Raw genomic sequence first — 17459 nt, forward strand, 5'->3', positions numbered from 1 at the left:
GTCTGAGCTTCTCATACCCACTTCAACCAGAATATGGCGGTGGTGAAGAGAGACCTTGGGCTTGCCTGCAGCTAGACCTTGGTTGGGCATTTATATTCCCTGAGCCTATGCTTCTTCATTCATGCAATGAGGCTAAAAGAGGTCTCCAACTCCTACGGCCATTAGTGAGGATTAACTAATACAAAGCTCATTGAGAGCTTAGCATGGTGCTGGCGAGCAATCCACATGCACGCGATGCTAGGCTCCATTATCTTTCCTCTGTTTCATATATTAGGCTTCTGGGTTAGATTTCTCTCGAAGACAAAGTTTTCTCAAGAATATTTGAAAACCACAGATCTAAAGCCAACTCAATTTAGAAAGTTAACAGGCACTCATCCCAAATCCTGTAATGGAATCTGGCATTGAATTTTGGCTTGCCCACTGTTTTGGGTTACCCTGAGCCAACCCCCCGCCCCTCCATGTGTAGGGGTAACGGAGGGCTGTACAATGTGGGGGGGCTGCCAGCTTTGGAGTAGCTGGGGCCCTCTCTGACCCCTATGTGGAGACGCTGAGCTAGGGGTGCTGGACCTCCTGGGGAAAGCAGACTCCCTGGCTCTGGTTTGGGGGATCTGGGGACAGAGGCCACAGGCGCTGGTGGGCTGTGGCGCAGGTTACTGGAGGAGAAGGAGGTAGAGAGAGAAGCTGCCGTGATCTGCTTGGCTCTTGGATGTGGCCCTGGTAGAGTCTGGGCAAGGGATCAGGAGAGGCCTCCATCAGGCTGGTTCTTGGGAAGAAATGCTAATTAGCTCTTTTAGGGCAAGGCCAGGAGGCGGAAGCTCCAGATGGCAAGGACAGCTCGCAGTATGGTGGGGCTCTGCAGGCCACTGCAGGCTTTCCAATGGGTGCAGCTGAACACAGCATCACTGCTTCCTGCGGCGCAGGACAGACATCTCAGGGCGGCCTGGGTGTGGAACAAGAGGAGCTCAAAGGCCACTCCTGGCCCCCCCGTCTCTTTGTAGCTCAGCTTCCTTCACTCCCGTGGATGGAGGAGGGAAGAAGTCCTATTGGAAGATGGGAATAACCTGGGGGCCTGGCCCAGGATTTGGGAAGCCTGGCCCGCCATGTTTTGATCCCGGAAGGAGCGTGGGGAGAATGGTGGAGCTGGGGGTCCAGGCGCGTTTTCAGTATGAGTGAAACTGGACCGCAGTCAAGAAGCCATGGGTTCCAGTCTGAGCCCCCCCATTCTCTCCCTGGGGGACCCAGGCCGGAGGCTCTGCTGCCTGGGCCAGGGGAGCACCACAGCTCTTTGCAGAGCGTTGGTGAGAGGGTCACACCAGAGGGGCCTGGTGGAGCCACAGCGCAGGCTCCTTTAACCGACTCACCTTCAGCCCAGTGGGGAGGCACACGTTCCTCCTACCGCTGGAGAGCACCCCATTTCATCCGGGCTTAACTGAAGAGGCAGCGACTGGCTCCACACTGTAGGAATGGCAGACCTATGATGCTGTATTGTACTTTACGGGCCTTTAAGGGCTTTTCAAGGCTAATTTTGACCATACTCAGTTTCTGTCATCCTTGCTAACCTTAAAACCAAGCTTCCACATGTGGTTCTAAGAGAGGTGATTTCTGCTTTTAGTGAAAGGAGATTTCTACCTTTGGTGAAAGTCCCTGTAAATTAAACTCTAAAGTGCTGGTCAATGCAAGATTATTAGCATCATCGTTTGTGATTCAGGGAAGTTAAGCCTTCCTGTCACCAAGAAGCAACGTCCCGCTCCCGGCCACCCCTAGGCCTGGACTTCTAGGAGGAGGGCCTACTGCTCACCCCACTCAGCCCACTCACTGCCCCTGTTGGTGTCCCATTGTGCGTCGTGACCTCTCTCCCCATGTCCCATCCTGTCACTGTGCGTCCGAATCTGATGCAGTCTCTGCTCTGTGTTCCCTCCTCGTGTCCCGCCTGGAACCTCCTGGCCCCCGTGCGGCTCCTCAGGTTTCTGCTGACAGCTGAGCTGTGTGGGGCCGGGCCCCTTCCCCATTCTGTGCCTGGCCTGGCTCCAGCCGGGGAGGGAGGACAACCAGGGGAGAGGGGAGGGGAATGGAGGAAAGGGGGGAAGAGGGAAGGGAGAGAGGAGGAGGAGATGAGAGGGAAGAGGAGGGGAGAGGAGAAGAGAGGAAGAAGAGAGGGGGAGGGGAAGAGAGGAGAGGAAGGAGGAAAAGACGGAAGAGGGAAAGGAGGAGGAATTGAGGAGCAGGAAGAGAAGGGAGAGGAGAAGAGAAGAAGAAAGAGGAAGGAGGAGGGGGAGGGGAAGGAAGGAGAGGACAGAGAGAGGACAGGAAAGAGGAGAAGAAGGAAGAGAGGAAGGAGGTGGAGGAGAGGGAAGAGGAGGGAACAAAGAGAGGAAGAAAAGAGGGAGGAGGAGAGGAAGGAAGGAGGAGAGAGGAGGGCAAGGGATGGGAGGAAAAGAGAGAGGAGAGGAGAAGAGGAGGAGAGAGGAAGAAAACAGGAAGGAGGAGAGAGGGAAGGGGAGAGGGGAGGAGAGGAAGAAAAGAGGAAGGAGAGGAGGGAGGAGAGGGGAAGGGAGGGGAGGAGAGGAGGGGCTGACTGCTGGTTGCTGACGGCTGAAGCCACACCATCCAGCCCAGCTGGGGAAGATGCAGGGTCTGTGAGCGTTTATGCCTCTGTGAGCACATGGGCATTGGAAGTGCCCAGTGAGCCATCCTGTCACCTCTGTGGAGGCCCTGGATGGAAGGCACAGGGCCTTGAGTTCCTGGCAGGCAGAGGCTCACTGGATCTTGGAGTCAGAAACCCAGAATTAGACCTGAGACCCTCAAGGCATATCCAGTGCCTCTCATGGTGAAGGCCTACCCTGTGGGCTCCTCGAGTCCCTTCTTTGCGGCAGGGAGAGGGGCCTCCCGGCCTCTGTGGTGTAAGGGCATCTAGGATAGGATGAGCCTTTGGAGAGGGGTCGAGCTCTGGGTACCTGGAGACCTGGACAGAGGAAAGAGCTCTGCAGGTAGGGCCTGGTTCCAGCCTCAGCTCTGCTAGTGGCTTGCCGCAAGGCCTTGGGCAGGCGACTGTACCTCTCTGGTCCTCAGTTTCTCATCTGTGCAATGCAAGAGTCAGTCTTCACTTGCTACCTTCTGTGAATGGGAGTCTTTAGGACTCCTGGCTCAGAGAGCTGAGGGAAGGAGAAGGTAATTTACATTTGTCCCCCTCTCCTTCCCTTGGTTCCACAGCCAATACAGAGGTTGCTACAAATCCCCAAAATGCTAGTATAGGCTAAATGGCAGGGCCAGAAGACTCAAGTTCTAGACTCAGCTCCACCTCTCACTGAGCCTCAGTTTCTCCATCAGCATAAAGGAGTGGAACAGGCCAGCCACCGGAGGCTGTGAATGCAAGCTGGATTTCAAAGGCCACTTAGAGGACTGGCTGCCACGCTTGCCCCTGCTTTGGCATCACCTGCAGATATTGTTTAAAATGGAGATGCTCAGGCCACGCCCCAGACCTAGTTATCAGACTCCTCAGGGGGACCTGGTTCTGTTTACTGAAACAAGTTTCCCAAGTGACTGTGACAGTCAATTGGGAATGAGGTCCTCCTGGCCGAGATGCATGGGGAGCCTAGGAGAAGACACTGGGCCTCACCTCCAGGCCTGAGCACCTTTTGTCCTTCGAGAGCACTGGATTCTGGAGGCCTCCAGTGACTGGCATCCAGAACCAGGGTTGGCTTTTGCCATCAGAGTTAGGCAGGGTGGGTGGCCCTGGTCCCAGAGAGGCTTGGCCATGAGCTTGGCTGTTAGATGGCTAGACCCAGGCAGCGTGCATGAGGACCCAGAGCTTCAGGCCGAGGACTGGCTCTGCCAGTCAACTGTTGCTGGTGGTCTTGACTCCTTGACTCCTTGTCCCGATGCCAAGCCAACAAAGGACTACAGAGGATGACCCCGAGGCCCATCCTCCTCCCAAACCTCCCCTGTCGTTCCTCTGCTCCCTGCCGTTTTCACGCTGTGTCTTTTCCTGTCCCATCTCTTCTCCTTGTTTTTCCAGAAAAGAAAGTCCAGTTCCAGCGTTCAGTTAATGGTGAGTGTCTGCCGTCTTCTATCGCCGGTAAATGCTGGGCCTCAAACCCTTGCTCCTGCCTCCCTCCTGCAGGCTGCACTGGGAACCTGGGGCGGGGAGAGGGTGCTCAGGGCGTGCTTGGTACGTGTGCCTTGTGTGACAATATGTGTGTTGTGTGTGTGTGTGTGTTGTTTGCGTGTTTCTGTTGACACCTCCAACTCCACGGCCCAGACCAGCAGTCTGAAGCAGACCTGAGCCCTCCCTCGGTGTGAAGGTGGATCTGAACCTAATCCTATGTCCAGCCCTTGGCTTCTCGCTTCTCCCTGCCCCTCTGCTCTAGAACTCATCTCAGGCTTGGTTTGTGCCAGTCGCGGCGAGGGTGGGGCTTGGTTTGGCCAAAGTAGGAGGTGCCACGGAGGCCCCTCTTGAGCTGGTGTAAGGCTACCAGGCCCGCCGGTGGCAGGGGACCACCAGCCCCGCCTCTGTCTAGGGTCCAGTGGTGGCATGCTGGCCCACCTCCCTCTTCTGGTTCCATCGCTGTCTCACTCAGTCGTGTGGTTTTTCTACCCTCTCAAGAGCCCACTGTCTCTCACACTGGGCCTCCCTCTCTCTCTCTTCCTCCCCGCCAGGATGTGTTCCTCCCCACTCTGCAGCCGCCACGATGTCTCTCTGCCCCTCCACACCCCTTCTTCACCCTCTCGAGCAGAAAGGACCCAGGAACCCCCTCCTCAGCCCTTCCAGAAAGGCCAGGGTTCTCCTTGCAGCCATCCCTCTCCCTCACCCCAGCCCCCGGCCACCTGCTCAGCTGGGCCCTCCCCCTCTCGAGGCTGAGAGTCCAACAGGGTTTTCAGAACAGCATCCGGAAGGCAGAGCCTGAGAGGCTCACAGAAACCAGCCGCGTCACCAGGCAGCCAGGGCCTGGCCATGCCTCGTCCTGCTCCCAGGCAGGCCTCACCGTCTCCTATATTCTCTTTGGCAGGAATCCTCAGAGAGCACCAACACCACCATCGAGGATGAAGACACCAAAGGTAGGGAGGGGCCTTCAGGTCCTGGAACCAGCTGGGCAGACCCCCTTCCTGACAGCTCCCACGTGCCAACCTCATTTCTTGCTCGTCTGCAGAGAGCATCGCTGTGGTTCTTATAAATGGCACACTGGCAGGCACCATTCCCATGGGGGGCACTAGACCCACTGCTGGTGTGTAGAAAAGTTTTCTTATTTATTGATTTTTATTTTATCTTATTGAGATGGAGTCTCTTTCTGCCACCCAGGCTGGAGTGCTGTGGCATGATCTCCGCTCACTGCAACCTCCACCTCCTGGGTTCACGTGATCCTCCCGCCTCAGCCTCCCAAGTGGCTGGGATGACAGGCACCAGCTACCACGCCTAGCTACTTTTTGTATTTTTGGTAGAGACGGGGCTTTGCCATGTTGGCCAGGCTGGTCTCAAACTCCTGACCTCAGGAGATCCACCCGCCTTGGCCTCCCAAAGTGCTGGGACTACAGGTGTGAGTTGCCACGCCCGGCTGGTTTTCTTATTTTAGAGGTTATATATTTAATGTGTATTAGAGAAATATTTAACATATTCAAGTCATAAATGTATGGTAATGGTATACATGTTCCTTTTGAAATAAGTGTTTTTGAGTTTTTTATAAAAGTGAATTGATTGTAAAAACGTGAAGTAATAGTAAAGGAAGGGAGAGCCAAAATCGAGAAAGCTCCGGTGGCTGGAGTATGGGAAACACTGTGTAAGACCCACCAAAGATGCTGGTGCCACGGGAGCTCGTGGCCAGCAGTCCTCAAAAGCTCTCAGGTGGGGGAGGAAGCAAAGCGCCAGGTAACTGATAGGATTATGAGTGGGATCAAAACAAAATAAGCGCTGCCATTTATGAAGCATTTGCCATGCACTAGCCCCGGTCCCAGCACCTTATCCGGACTGACTTCCTGGAGCGTCACAGTAGCCCATGAAGTAGGTGCTGCTGTGATCCTCATTCTACAGCTGAGGAAACAGAGAACAGAGGGGCCGAGTACTTTGGCCTGTACTCTGTGGTCCTGTACTCTGTGGTCCTCATAAGGATGGTGCTAGGATTTGAATTCAGGCGGTCGGATTCTAGAGCCTGGCTGGTAACCACCACTCTGAAGGCCCTGGTAGTAGAAAGTGGGCTTGGAGCTTGGAGGAAGGGGCAGGGACTGCTGACTTCTGCCTTGGGGACACCAAATCCTCCATTGTTAGCAGCCAGCATCCTCCTTCCCCAGGACAGGGAGCTCAGTGGTTCACACACTCAGGTGTGTAGCAGAGATGCTTGGTGGTGGTGGTGGGGGCAGTGGTCTCCGAAATATAAAAAAAGGCCATCGACCTGGAGGGAACTCGGCAGTACCAGCTTAGATATTTTGTCTTAGACTATAGAGATGGGAAAAAGAGCACTGTGTTATGTAGGAAACATTTTTGTATAATTGTGATTCAGGCTTTAAGGCAGTTTTGACACACCACATGCCACAGCTGCCTCGTGTCGCTGCCAGGATGCCTGGAAGATGAGCCCCACCCCGTGTGTATCCCTTCCTGGTCATTCCCAACTTGGGGCATGGTGGGTGCTCTATCACCACAACCTGGCCCTGGAGCAAATCTATCTTCTGTGATGGCACCAGGAACAACCTTTAAAAATACATTATCTTGAACTACTCAGGAGGCTGAGGCAGGAGGATCACTTGAGGCCAGGAGTTTGAGGCTGCAGTGACCTGTGATGGTGCCTGGGAATAGCCATTACACTCCAGTCTAGGCAACATACCAAGACCCTGTCTCTTAAGAAAAAAAATGAATGAATGAATGAATGAGAAAATACATTATCTTGAAGAATTCCTTGGTAGGGTCAAGCCAGCATTCTGAATTTCATAAAAGTCCAGTGTTCTAAACACATTCCCAGGCCTGCCTCTGTGAATTCTGACTTCACAGGTATGTGGCAGGCCAAGAAATGGTGCTTCTAAGCCGTTCCCCTTATTTGAGGCTAGCTGCCCAATGATAAGAGTTGGGCTCTGGGATGTTGAGGAGACTGGATGTAGCCACATAATCCTGGCCTCAGAGCAGGCAGAAACTGTGGGGATAATCTGCTCCATCTTCTCCACGGGAGTCCATTTACTGAATGACCTCAGACAACTTGCTTAACCTCTCTGAGCTTCAGTTGCCTTAACAGTAAAGAGGTGATGAAAACAGTACCATCCTCAGAGGACTGCTGTGCAGATGAAATGAGAAGATGCATATGAAGTGCACATGTAGCGTTTGGCCCAGGGTAACTGTTTAACAAATCTCAATTTCTTTTTTTCAAACTGGAGTTCATGGTTGAATGACAGGCAGCCAGGTGACATTTTCTCGGAGCACCAATTTTACTCAAAGATGATTTTAAGGCAAATTTATATGTTAAACAGACAGATAAATATTTGGAATAGAATACAAAATTCGGATGTACTGTTAGTGTAAATTAGCCATCAAAGACATTTTTCTCTTGGGGTAATGGCTTTGGGCTGCATCCCTGAGGTCTCATATTTGCAATCCTTATCCTGTGCTTCGGAACAATCAGGATGGGGCAATTTGTAGTCTTGAATTTTGGCTCACTTTCCAGATTTCCCCCCTTCCCAGAGGGAAATCTGGGGCCTAGGAAGGAGAAAGGGTACATATGGCTTATTACTGGTAGGACTGGGCCCCTGTTTCCTGCCTCAATTTCCCCACATGTAAAAAAACTCAGAAGCCACGTCTGATGAAAGAAATACTCAGCCAGGAGCTTCTCTCCGTGTTTGGCAGGAGAAAGGAGCCCGTGTGCCTCCCCCAGCCTCTCCCGGCCTCAGAGAAAGTTTCCAGAGAACTATTTTCTGGTGTTAATTTGTTAAATCTTCTTACAAAGTGAGAATAGCAGCTGGTGGGGTGGACTCTGACCTGACATGAAAGTTAATTAGAAATGTCATCCTCCAGGGAACATATTCCCCTGAGGAGAGAAAGAGACATTAATATTTCAGAGGCCCTCTGGCTCCCTGCCCTCTGAGCTGTGTGGGGCTCTGCCTCCTCCCTACTCCCCCATCTCTTCCTGATTCGCTCCATGAAAAATTAATTTCCTCTCCAACTAAAGAGTTGTCTCTGCCCGAGGCAGAGACATTCTGGGAAATATCAGTCAGGAATGCTGATCCCATCTCAGTCTTAGCATGCTGTATTATCTTGAGAAAGTGTCCTAACCTCTCTGGGGTCTGGGCTTTCCCATCTGTAGGGGAGCATTCCCGGATTGTCTGGGTGAATAGCTGGCAGATGAGAAAGGCCAGCGGTTGCTACTGAGCAGCTGCTGAATGAACACAGCAGTGGGGCTGCTGAGGACATGGAAGAGGCCCAGAATCAGAGTGGACTTCTCTAGATGTAAGAAGCATCAGGACCCCAGATCTTCTGTCCCACAGAACAAAGCAAGGGAGATTCCTGCCCACTAGGCTTTATTGTTGGTAAACTAGATGTCCTGAGTAGGTGGAGGCACAGCCAAATCAGCCACTGTCTCAGGTTACATTAATAGAGGTATAATATTCAGAATTGGGGAGGAGATAGAGAGTGCTACCCCAGACCTCATACACTGCACTATTCAGGCCAAACCTGAGATTGTGTGCGCATACTCAGAGAGGTGTCTAGACAGCTCCAGGACCTTCAAGGATTAAATCACCAGCTTGAGTCAGTACCATATCCTGGAGGCCCTCAGCCCTGAGAAGAAAAGACTGGAGCAGGTGTTCACTTCAGGGCCCCAGAAAGCAGAAAGAAGACAAGAACTATATCTAGGGACTTTTGGAAGGGTAGATCTCAACTAGAAAGAGAAGGAAGTAAAAATAACCAGAGCCGTCCAACAGTGCAGCCAGCTTCCCGGCAGGCAGAGAGCCCCGCGTTCAGCCAGAGCCACACCCCTCACACCCGGCTGCTGGGAAACATCCCTGCCCTGGCTAGAGACTCCAGGATGTCCTCAGGAGGAACTTCCAATTCAGAGATTCCCAGATGATAATAACCAAGCTCTCATTTCCCAAGTGCAAGGCACTGCGCTAACTTCTTTACATAATGCAGCATCCTTTACATAAGTGCGTCGATCTAAAGGACCCGGAGTAGCAGCTGGCTCTCTGTGAGGACCATGTACATGTTAGCTATTTCTGTTGACATAGTCTTAACTCACTTAATCCTTAGAACAACTCTACAAGGTAAGTACTATTAGTATCTTCATTATACATATAGGGAAACTGGGGCATGGGACATTCCCTTGCCCAAGGGAACAGCTATTAAGTGGCAGAGCCAGAATTCAAATCCAGGGAGTCTGGCACCGGAATCCATGCCCTCAGCCACTATGCTAGACCCTGTGAGATGGCAGTGAGAAGCAGCCCAAGGAAATGAGCCACTGAGCACAGGCTGGTGGAATGATGAGTCAGAAGGGTCTTAAAGTCCATGCAGGGAAGGCAAGGAGGGTGACGCAGGTCCCATATCAGAAGCACATGGATTTGCTCTGGTGGTCAGCCCTGATTCCATGTGGGAGTGCTTAGAAAGAGGTGGCTCTGGACCAGGCACAGGGGCTCACACCTGTAATCCCAGCACTTTGAGGACAACATGGGCGGATCATCTGAGGTCAGGAGTTCGTGACCAGACCGGCCAACGTGGTGAAACCCCATCTCTGCTACAAATACAAAAATTAGCTGGGTGTGGTGGCACAGGCCTGTAATCCCAGCTACTTGGGAGACTGAGGCAGGAGAATCACTTGAACCCGTTGAGATCGCAAGCACCACTGCACTCCAGCCTGGGCAATACAGAGAGATCCTGTGTCAAAAAAACAAAAACAAAACAAAACAAAAAGATGTGGCTCTGGCCGGGCTAGGCTTCTTCCCATCCTCAGTCTTCAGCTTCTAGGAAGGAGGGCACAGGCCAGGTTCCGGATGTCCTAGGGACAGTGGCTACCAGGCAACTTGGGCAAGTCCACGGGGCAGGACAAAGATAGCAGCCCAGACCCTAGTTTGGTCCCATTCACTCATTCATTCATTCATTAATTCACTCAACACTTATGTATTGAGTGCTGCTTCTGCCCCAGCCCCAAACATCTCCCCAGAGGGGGAGGTACAGCAACACCCGTGTGACCCAATGGCATTCATGGTCTAAAAATGGACTCATTCCCAGCCCAGGTGGTTCTGATTGGAGCCAGGAGAGAGAAAGAATTACCTGTTCACAGTCGTGGCTGACATTGAATGATCATCGCTACAATCTACCAAGGGTGGTGCTGGGCATGGTATGGGAGAGTGTGATGGGCTTTAGAACTGCAAACTCTGATGAGGGTCCCAGCTCCACTGGAGCTAATTATTTAGCTTCTCTCACTTTCAGTTTGCTCATCTGTGACGTGAAAGTGGAGTTGTGCTATGTGGCTCTGGAACTTGGTAGACTAAGCACACAGCACATGGCCTGGTATACTCACTCACTCATTCATTCAATGATGAAGGCCTGTGGAGGCAGAGTCCGTTCCAGGCTCCAGGACACAGTAAGCAAGGGATGCACAGCCCAGCCCCCGTGAGCTCGTCTATGAGTTGGGGCATACATAAGCATTTGGGCGAAGCAATTGCGTGAGGTTAGTGTTACGAAAGGCAGTGAGCTGGGGCTTCAGGGGCCTATGGAAAAGGCCCTGGGCAAGGAGCCCAGCTCTCCACCTGGTATGTGCCATGTCCTTGGGCAAATCACAACCTCCTCACTAGGCCTCAGTTTCTCTAAAGTTTGATAAGGATGTTCTGGCCTCCAAGGGTTCTCTTACCCTGAATGTTCTATGATTCTGTATCCTCTGGGCCTGAGGTGAGCTCCTGTGTGGGATGGCATGGCGTGGGCAACCAGTGAGGACAGGGCTGGTGAGGGCCTCTGCTAGGCTTGAACTCCCTCCCAGGCTCCCAGACTGAGAAGTGCTGAGGCCAGACTTGAGCTTGCAATCCAGGCAATGTTTTCATCTCTTCACCCGAGACAGCTCCAGTGGGCCAATGAGCTGGCCAGGCTTAAAGCCAAGTGTAAGCCTGCGGAAGGAGGGAAAGTGGGCCTGCCTCTGGGAGACCGAGCAAGGCTCCTGTTAGGCTCTGCCAGGAACCAGGACACCCGGCTTCAAATTCCTTCATCACTGAGGCTCAGTCACCTCGTATGTGAAGTGGAAGGAAGCTGGCCTTGCCCACCTCCCAGGGTGTTAGTGAAGAGCAGAGGCAACCCCTGGTAGGGGCACAGGGAAACAGGACGTGGCCGCACTTCGGAGGTGCATCCCCTGTGTGCCAGGCTTTGGCCATTGCTTCGTGTGCATCACCTCACCCCGCCCTCATAACCAGCCTGGGAGAACACTATCATCTCCATTTGACAGACCAGCAAACCACCTTGTGGCCCGCAGTTGCACAGCTTGTGAGGACCTGCACAGTCATTTAGGTGAACATCTGTCTAAGCTGAAGCCTGGATTCTTTCCACTATGTATTTGGCTCTGAATGAATGAGAGGTGGTGGTGTCCCCATTTTACAGATAAGAAAACTGAGGCTCAGAACATCGCACATCTAATAAGACTGCCATCTAACACCACCAGAAAGACCAGCTGTTTGTGGTGTTTCAATGGCAGGCAGGGGAGGGCCAAGTCTCAGCAACTGGGATTCATTATTCCTAGAAAGTTCTAAACAGCTTGGCGTCTAATTCCTATTGGCACTCAAATAAAGCAAAAACTCACCTAGGTTCAAGTGATGTGTATACCCTAAGACTTTTCTTAGTGGTCCTGGTTTTGGCCATAAGGAAGCCCCTGGTTCATGGCTGTCAGTGACAGTGCCACAGTTGATCCTGTTTTGATTCACATGGCAAAGCCAAGGTGGTAGGAATAAGTATTTGGGAGCCAAGACCTGGAGTCACATCAGGCGTAGAGTCAGAATGTCCACCATGTGTTAGAGGCAAAGACCGTCAACGGAGACACTGGCTCTGCTGATTGTAGTTGGGGAGCTTTCACGCCTGTTTTGCCTTTCTGGGCCTCAGTTTCTTCTGTGGAACAGGGGTGATGACGCCTATCCCCCAGCAGCAATGCGAGGATAAATATCATCTGCATGAGGCCTTCAGGTCCCAGCACAGGGTCTGGCACATGATAAGGACTCAAGAAGTGGTAGCTGGTGCTTCCTTACCATCGCTGTTATTATCATTATTTCTGTGTCCCCTTCTGCCTTACAGTGCGGAAACAGGAAATTATAAAAGTGACAGAGCAGCTGATTGAAGCCATAAGCAATGGAGATTTTGAGTCCTACACGTGAGTCAGCTGGGCTCATTCTGCATGTCCTGCCTGGATCGTTGTTCAGCGGGTACCGATGGCTAGCTTTGGGGATCCTCGTCTCCGACCCTCATCCACTCACTTTGCATGTGCTGTGAATCAGACTGAACTCACATTTCTATTTGCATCTGGACTTGATGCTTATATTGAGCTTTCTGTTCGCAACACTTCTCTATATGTCAGTCCTCCTCCTCCTGTCCTTCCTCCTCCTCACATCTTGTTCCCTGGGAGGAACGCCAACAAAACTCCCTTGCTTCCCCAAGGAAAGAGGGGGTGGACAGCATCATAGCATGGGCCTCTCGGGAGATGAGCTGGGAAGGTGGGAAGCGAGACAGGCCCCTCTCATTCCTGCCCAATGGGCCTGGGCACTCACCCTACACTCCTGACCTCAGATGGGCAGGAGCAGGCAGGATCCACAGGGAGTGTCCCTTTGGTGAGCAGGCATGAGCAGAAGTACCTCTAAGCAAAATCTGAACTCCTCTGAGAAATAAGGCAGCATGCACAAAAATTACATAAAATGAGACATCCCATACACACCTGGACTCGCCTTTGGAGGGGCAGCTCTGTGTGTGAGGGCTGAGTCGAAGCACCTGTGCTGCCCACGCACGCCTTTCCTGGCCTGGCCCAGAAACAAACTTCGGCCAGGCCCTCAGCTGGCCCCGGGGAGAGTGAATATTCTGGGCTTAATCCTTAACAGTTTGGCCAGTGCTGACAAGGCCTGGGCCTGGAGATCAGACATATGCATTTTAGAGGACAAAGACTGCCCACCAGGGCAGAGTGATTTTTCCCTGCTGGGTTAAGGTGAGTTAGGCATAGCCTGGCTGGGGTTCGCTCCTTGGGCAGCCTGATCCTGGTTTCCAAGGTACCCAGAGCTGGTTTGCCTCCCAAAGCCTTGGCAGGCCAGGTGCATTCTAATTGTGGAAGGGTTTTCAGCAGCAGCAGGTGGCAAAGCCCCCTAGAAGGTCACTGGCTCCCTTTGGCAGAACAGGGGCTTGGAAGATGCATGTGTGGAACTGAGGGTGACGTGTGCATATGTGTATGCATGCACTTGTACACATGTGTGCACGTTTGGGACTGTGCACAAGGAGGGTGCGCAGGTGCGTGTGCGTATGTATACCGGAGTGTTGCACTGAAGCATGGAAATAGGCTGTTAAGCTGGTCTCGCAGTCAGTTCTAGAAAGAGTGAACTTGGAATGTATCATGCCAGTGGCTCTGGAAGGACCCAGCCAGGGAATGAAGGAAAGCGAGGTGGGTCCTGTGGTCCCCAAGCTCCTCAGTGGCACTTCTGGGGGTCCTGGGGAGCCCCTCACACCTATGGGATGTCACTTCTTCTGACATCTGCAGCCTGCTCTACATTCTGACCCCTTGCCATGACCTCTGGGTCCAGGATGCCCTGTGTAACCCTGAATCTGTTCCTTCATCTCTCTGAGCCTCAGTTTCCCCATAGGTACAGTGGAGTTGGGGCAATGGCCTCCAAGTCCCTTCACTCTAGGAGGCAGGAATACCAAGGAGCCTCCAGGGTTGGGGCTTCTTCAATGGGGGTGTGTAGTCTCCCACATGCCCAGACCCCCACCCTTGGGGGATTCTGGAGCTGAAAGGGTCCTGGGCACCCCGCTTGGTCTGAGCACAGTCCCCCAGCCCCTGGCGTAAGCCTTCTGGAGAATCTGGGGTCATGAGTAGAGAAGCAATTTGTCTAGGGCCACTGAAAGAGACAGAACAGAGCAGGGACAGTGCACCCTGTAAATGTTTTCTCCAGCTCAGACGGTGCTGGGCCTGACGCTCCCTCCTGGGTGTCCCCAGTTGTACCCTAGGTTGAGAGCTTTGCTTGTCCTGGGACATTTCCTGTCCCTGGCTTCATTGCTTTTGCCACGGGGGTCCATGTTATGCCACAGAAGATCCCACAGACCTGTTTCCCTGGAACGAGGAAAAGACAGCTTGTTCCCTTCCCTTGTCTGGCTGTCAGGGTCTCCCAGAAGACTAAGACTTGGAAGGGAACAACCGCTGAAAATACACAGCCTCCGTCATGCCCTGTGCTTCTCCCAGATATTACCTCATCTAATGCTATTTTTCTCATCCTACAGAAGAGGAAACTGAGGCTCACAGCCAAGGTGGCTGGTAACAATAGGGAACCCTTGTTCAAATTAGCAAAACTCGCCCCTTCCAGGTATATACCTGGCTTGATGAGCAGAAGTCCTTTTATGTGAAGGAAAAGGCAGTCCCCCAAGTCCTGACCCCACAGGAAGATAAATAGGAAAAATCCCCCTCTGGATCCACTGCCCTGAACCAGGGAGCGCAATTTGGAGAGTAGAGAGCAAACGGAATTTCCTCCCCACAGCACCGTTAGTGCACTGCGCAGCCCTGCACACCATCCATGGTGCTCTCGCTTAAAGCGGCTAAGCCACTTGCTTGGGGTCTCAAAGCCACTGGTGAGCCAGGGCCTGAACTTAGGCTTCCTGGATCTAGATGGCACACACCAGTCAGTGATATCCCATACTTTATAGCTTGCTTGCAAGCCCCTTCCCGTCCACTAACTTCAACGATCCTGTGAGGTGGGTGTAATCATTCCTATTTCACAGGCTCACCCTCCAAGGGTCCAGTGAGAAGCCGCCCCAGCCCCTCTTTCCTCTGGCTTCTTTCCCCCAGGAAGATGTGCGACCCTGGCATGACGGCCTTCGAACCTGAGGCCCTGGGGAACCTGGTTGAGGGCCTGGACTTCCATCGATTCTATTTTGAAAACCGTGAGCAATTCCTTCTCTCTGTGGTGCCTGTTGTCTGCTCTCGTTCCATGTCCTGCCGGATGGCACAGCAGGGTGACGGGCAGGGCCCCAGGGGCGGCTCAGGAGCCAGCGAAGAGGAAGCTCCCATGTGGACTGGGGTTGGTACCCTCTTGGTTCCCTCTCCTAACCCTGGCCCATCGACTACCAGCTGCCCCTCCTGTGGTTGAAGATGGGGCAGGCGAGGTCCCAGAGACTAGGGACACTCAGGACAAGCCCTCCCAGGTCTCTCCTGCCCATGACTCTAGGCAGGGTCTGGGGAGGGCCTGATTCCCATATTATAGATAAGGGAGCCTTCCCACTGGCACATACACCCAAGTTACAGTCATCTTGATGCCTAGGGCCAGCTGAGCTGCCCAGCTGGTCACAAGCTGGCTGGTGGGTTGTTATGCAAGTGGCCTCTGTGGGTGGGCAGTTTGGGAAAGAGGTGAGGACAGCGAGCTCACACTGCTGTGCCCCTGCCTGTTGTCTAGGTCTCTGCCCTGCATGTCTGTCCTTCCCCGGCCTCTCCTTTGCAGGAGAGACCTTGGCAGCTTTGCAACCAGGAGCTGTTAGCGGGTAGAGGCTGGGCCTGACCTATGGTGCTTTCTGCCTGTGTCTGCGTTTCCCTAGGCCAGGGGTCAGGTAGGGCTGAATTAAAATGCACACAGGTTAGAATCATGCAGCTTAGGACAGGGAGGAAGGACCTAAGAAGTGGTATGTCCAGGTTCCCCCAAAGTCAAGGGCGTGTACCACTGAGGCTACACAGTGATTTCAGGTGTATGTGGGCACCACTTAAAACAGCATTGGTTTACACAGTCAGAGAGCTTTCCTTCTTAATTTTCTTTCAATACTCTGGCTTCATCAGGTGGAAAGTCTTTGCTATTTCCCTCTTTATCAAAGAGAAAACAAATCTCAGGCTCAGATCTCTTTCAGGCAAGAGCATGGTGCAAGGATTATGTAACTTTCTTTCATTTTCAGCAGCCTTATTATTAGAACTTTATTCATGATACTGATTGTTCATTAATGGTTATGTCAATATGTTTTCTTTTAAAATCTATAGCCAGGTGCAGTGGATCACGCTTGTAATCCCAGCACTTTGGGAGGTTGAGGCGGGTGGATCCCTTGAGGTCAGGAGTTCCAGACCAGTCTGGCCAACATGGTGACACCCCTCTCTTCTAAAAATACAAATATTAGCTGAGCGTGGTGCTGGGTGCCTGTAATCCCAGCTATTCCGGAGGCTGAGGCTGCAGTGAGCCGAGATTGTGCCACTGCACTTCAGCTTGGGCGACAGTGAGTCTCAGTCTCCACACACACACACACACAATTATAGAAATTAGTAAAGTGAATCAATTCAGGGAAATACTTTCCTTCTTTTTTTTTTTTTTTGAGACTGAGTCTCACTCTATCACTCAGGCTGGAATGCAGTGGCATGATCTCCCCTCACTGCGACCTGGGTTCAAGCGATTCTCCTGCCTCAGCCTCCTGAGTAGCCGGGATTACAGGCACCTGCCACCATGCCCAGCTAATTGTTGTATTTTTAGTAGAGACAGGGTTTCACCATGTTGGCCAGGCTGGTCTTGAACTCCTGACCTCAAGTAATCTGTCCACCTTGGCCTCCCAAAATGCTAGGATTACAGGTGTGAGACACCATGCCTGGCCTGGGAAATACTTTAATGAAGTACAGGTGGCATTTGTGAATGGTAAAAATAACGAAGAAGGTACTTCAGTGACTGAAGTAGGATCTAGTCCAAGTCTTCATCATACAGAGGGGAAACTGAGGCTCAGAGAGGGGAAGTGACTTGTTTAAAGGAATCCAGAAAGCCAGTGGCAGAACCTAGAGCTGACTCACCCCAGTGCCCTTTCCCTTCCCTGTAGCACCTGCTGCATCTGCACATTAGCAAGCCTCCACTGGGACTGACACTCCTCTCCTGGCTTGCACGCTCTCTGAATTGTATAGCATACAGAGGCCAAGGACACCCTCCAAAAAGCTGCGAAGAAGAAAGCAACATCTTCCTTTAGTAAATCAAACGAATTCTCGAAGGCTAACAAGGAAGATTAAATTCTCTGCTGGGTGTAGTGGCTCATGCCTATAATCCCAGCATTTTGGGAAGTCGAGGCGGGAGGATCACCTGAGGTCAGGAGTTCAAGACCAGTCTGGCCAACATGGTGAAACCCCGCCTCTACCTAAAAATACAAAAAGTAGCCAGGTATGGTGGCCCATGCCTGTAATCCCAGCTACTAGGGAAGCTGAGGCACCAGAATTGCTTGAACTTGGGAGGCAGAGGTTGCAATGAGCTGAGATGGCACCACTGGACTCCAGCTTGGGCGACAGAGTGAGACTTTGTCTCAAAAAAAAAAAAAAAAAAAAAAAAAGGTT

At 52.3% G+C, this 17459-nt stretch overlaps 1 protein-coding gene across 4 annotated transcripts in view; it reads left to right on the plus strand.

The window, feature by feature from the left end:
* Window positions 1-17459, plus strand: part of CAMK2A (calcium/calmodulin dependent protein kinase II alpha) — a 71060-nt gene that overhangs the window by 47276 nt on the left and 6325 nt on the right. Inside the window, exons 14-17 of one of the 4 annotated variants that reach the window (XM_032250229.1) lie at window positions 4016-4048; window positions 5007-5055; window positions 12230-12305; window positions 14970-15064. In XM_032250229.1, the coding sequence (XP_032106120.1) occupies window positions 4016-4048; window positions 5007-5055; window positions 12230-12305; window positions 14970-15064 (253 nt within the window). The remainder of the gene's footprint in view (window positions 1-4015; window positions 4049-5006; window positions 5056-12229; window positions 12306-14969; window positions 15065-17459) is intronic. The other 3 variants (XM_032250230.1, XM_032250233.1, XM_032250234.1) reach the window with 3 other exon arrangements.

Source organism: Sapajus apella, unplaced genomic scaffold, assembly GCF_009761245.1.
Source record: "Sapajus apella isolate SASKATOON/1434 unplaced genomic scaffold, GSC_monkey_1.0 scaffold71, whole genome shotgun sequence".
NCBI classification, from domain to species: Eukaryota; Metazoa; Chordata; class Mammalia; order Primates; family Cebidae; genus Sapajus; species Sapajus apella.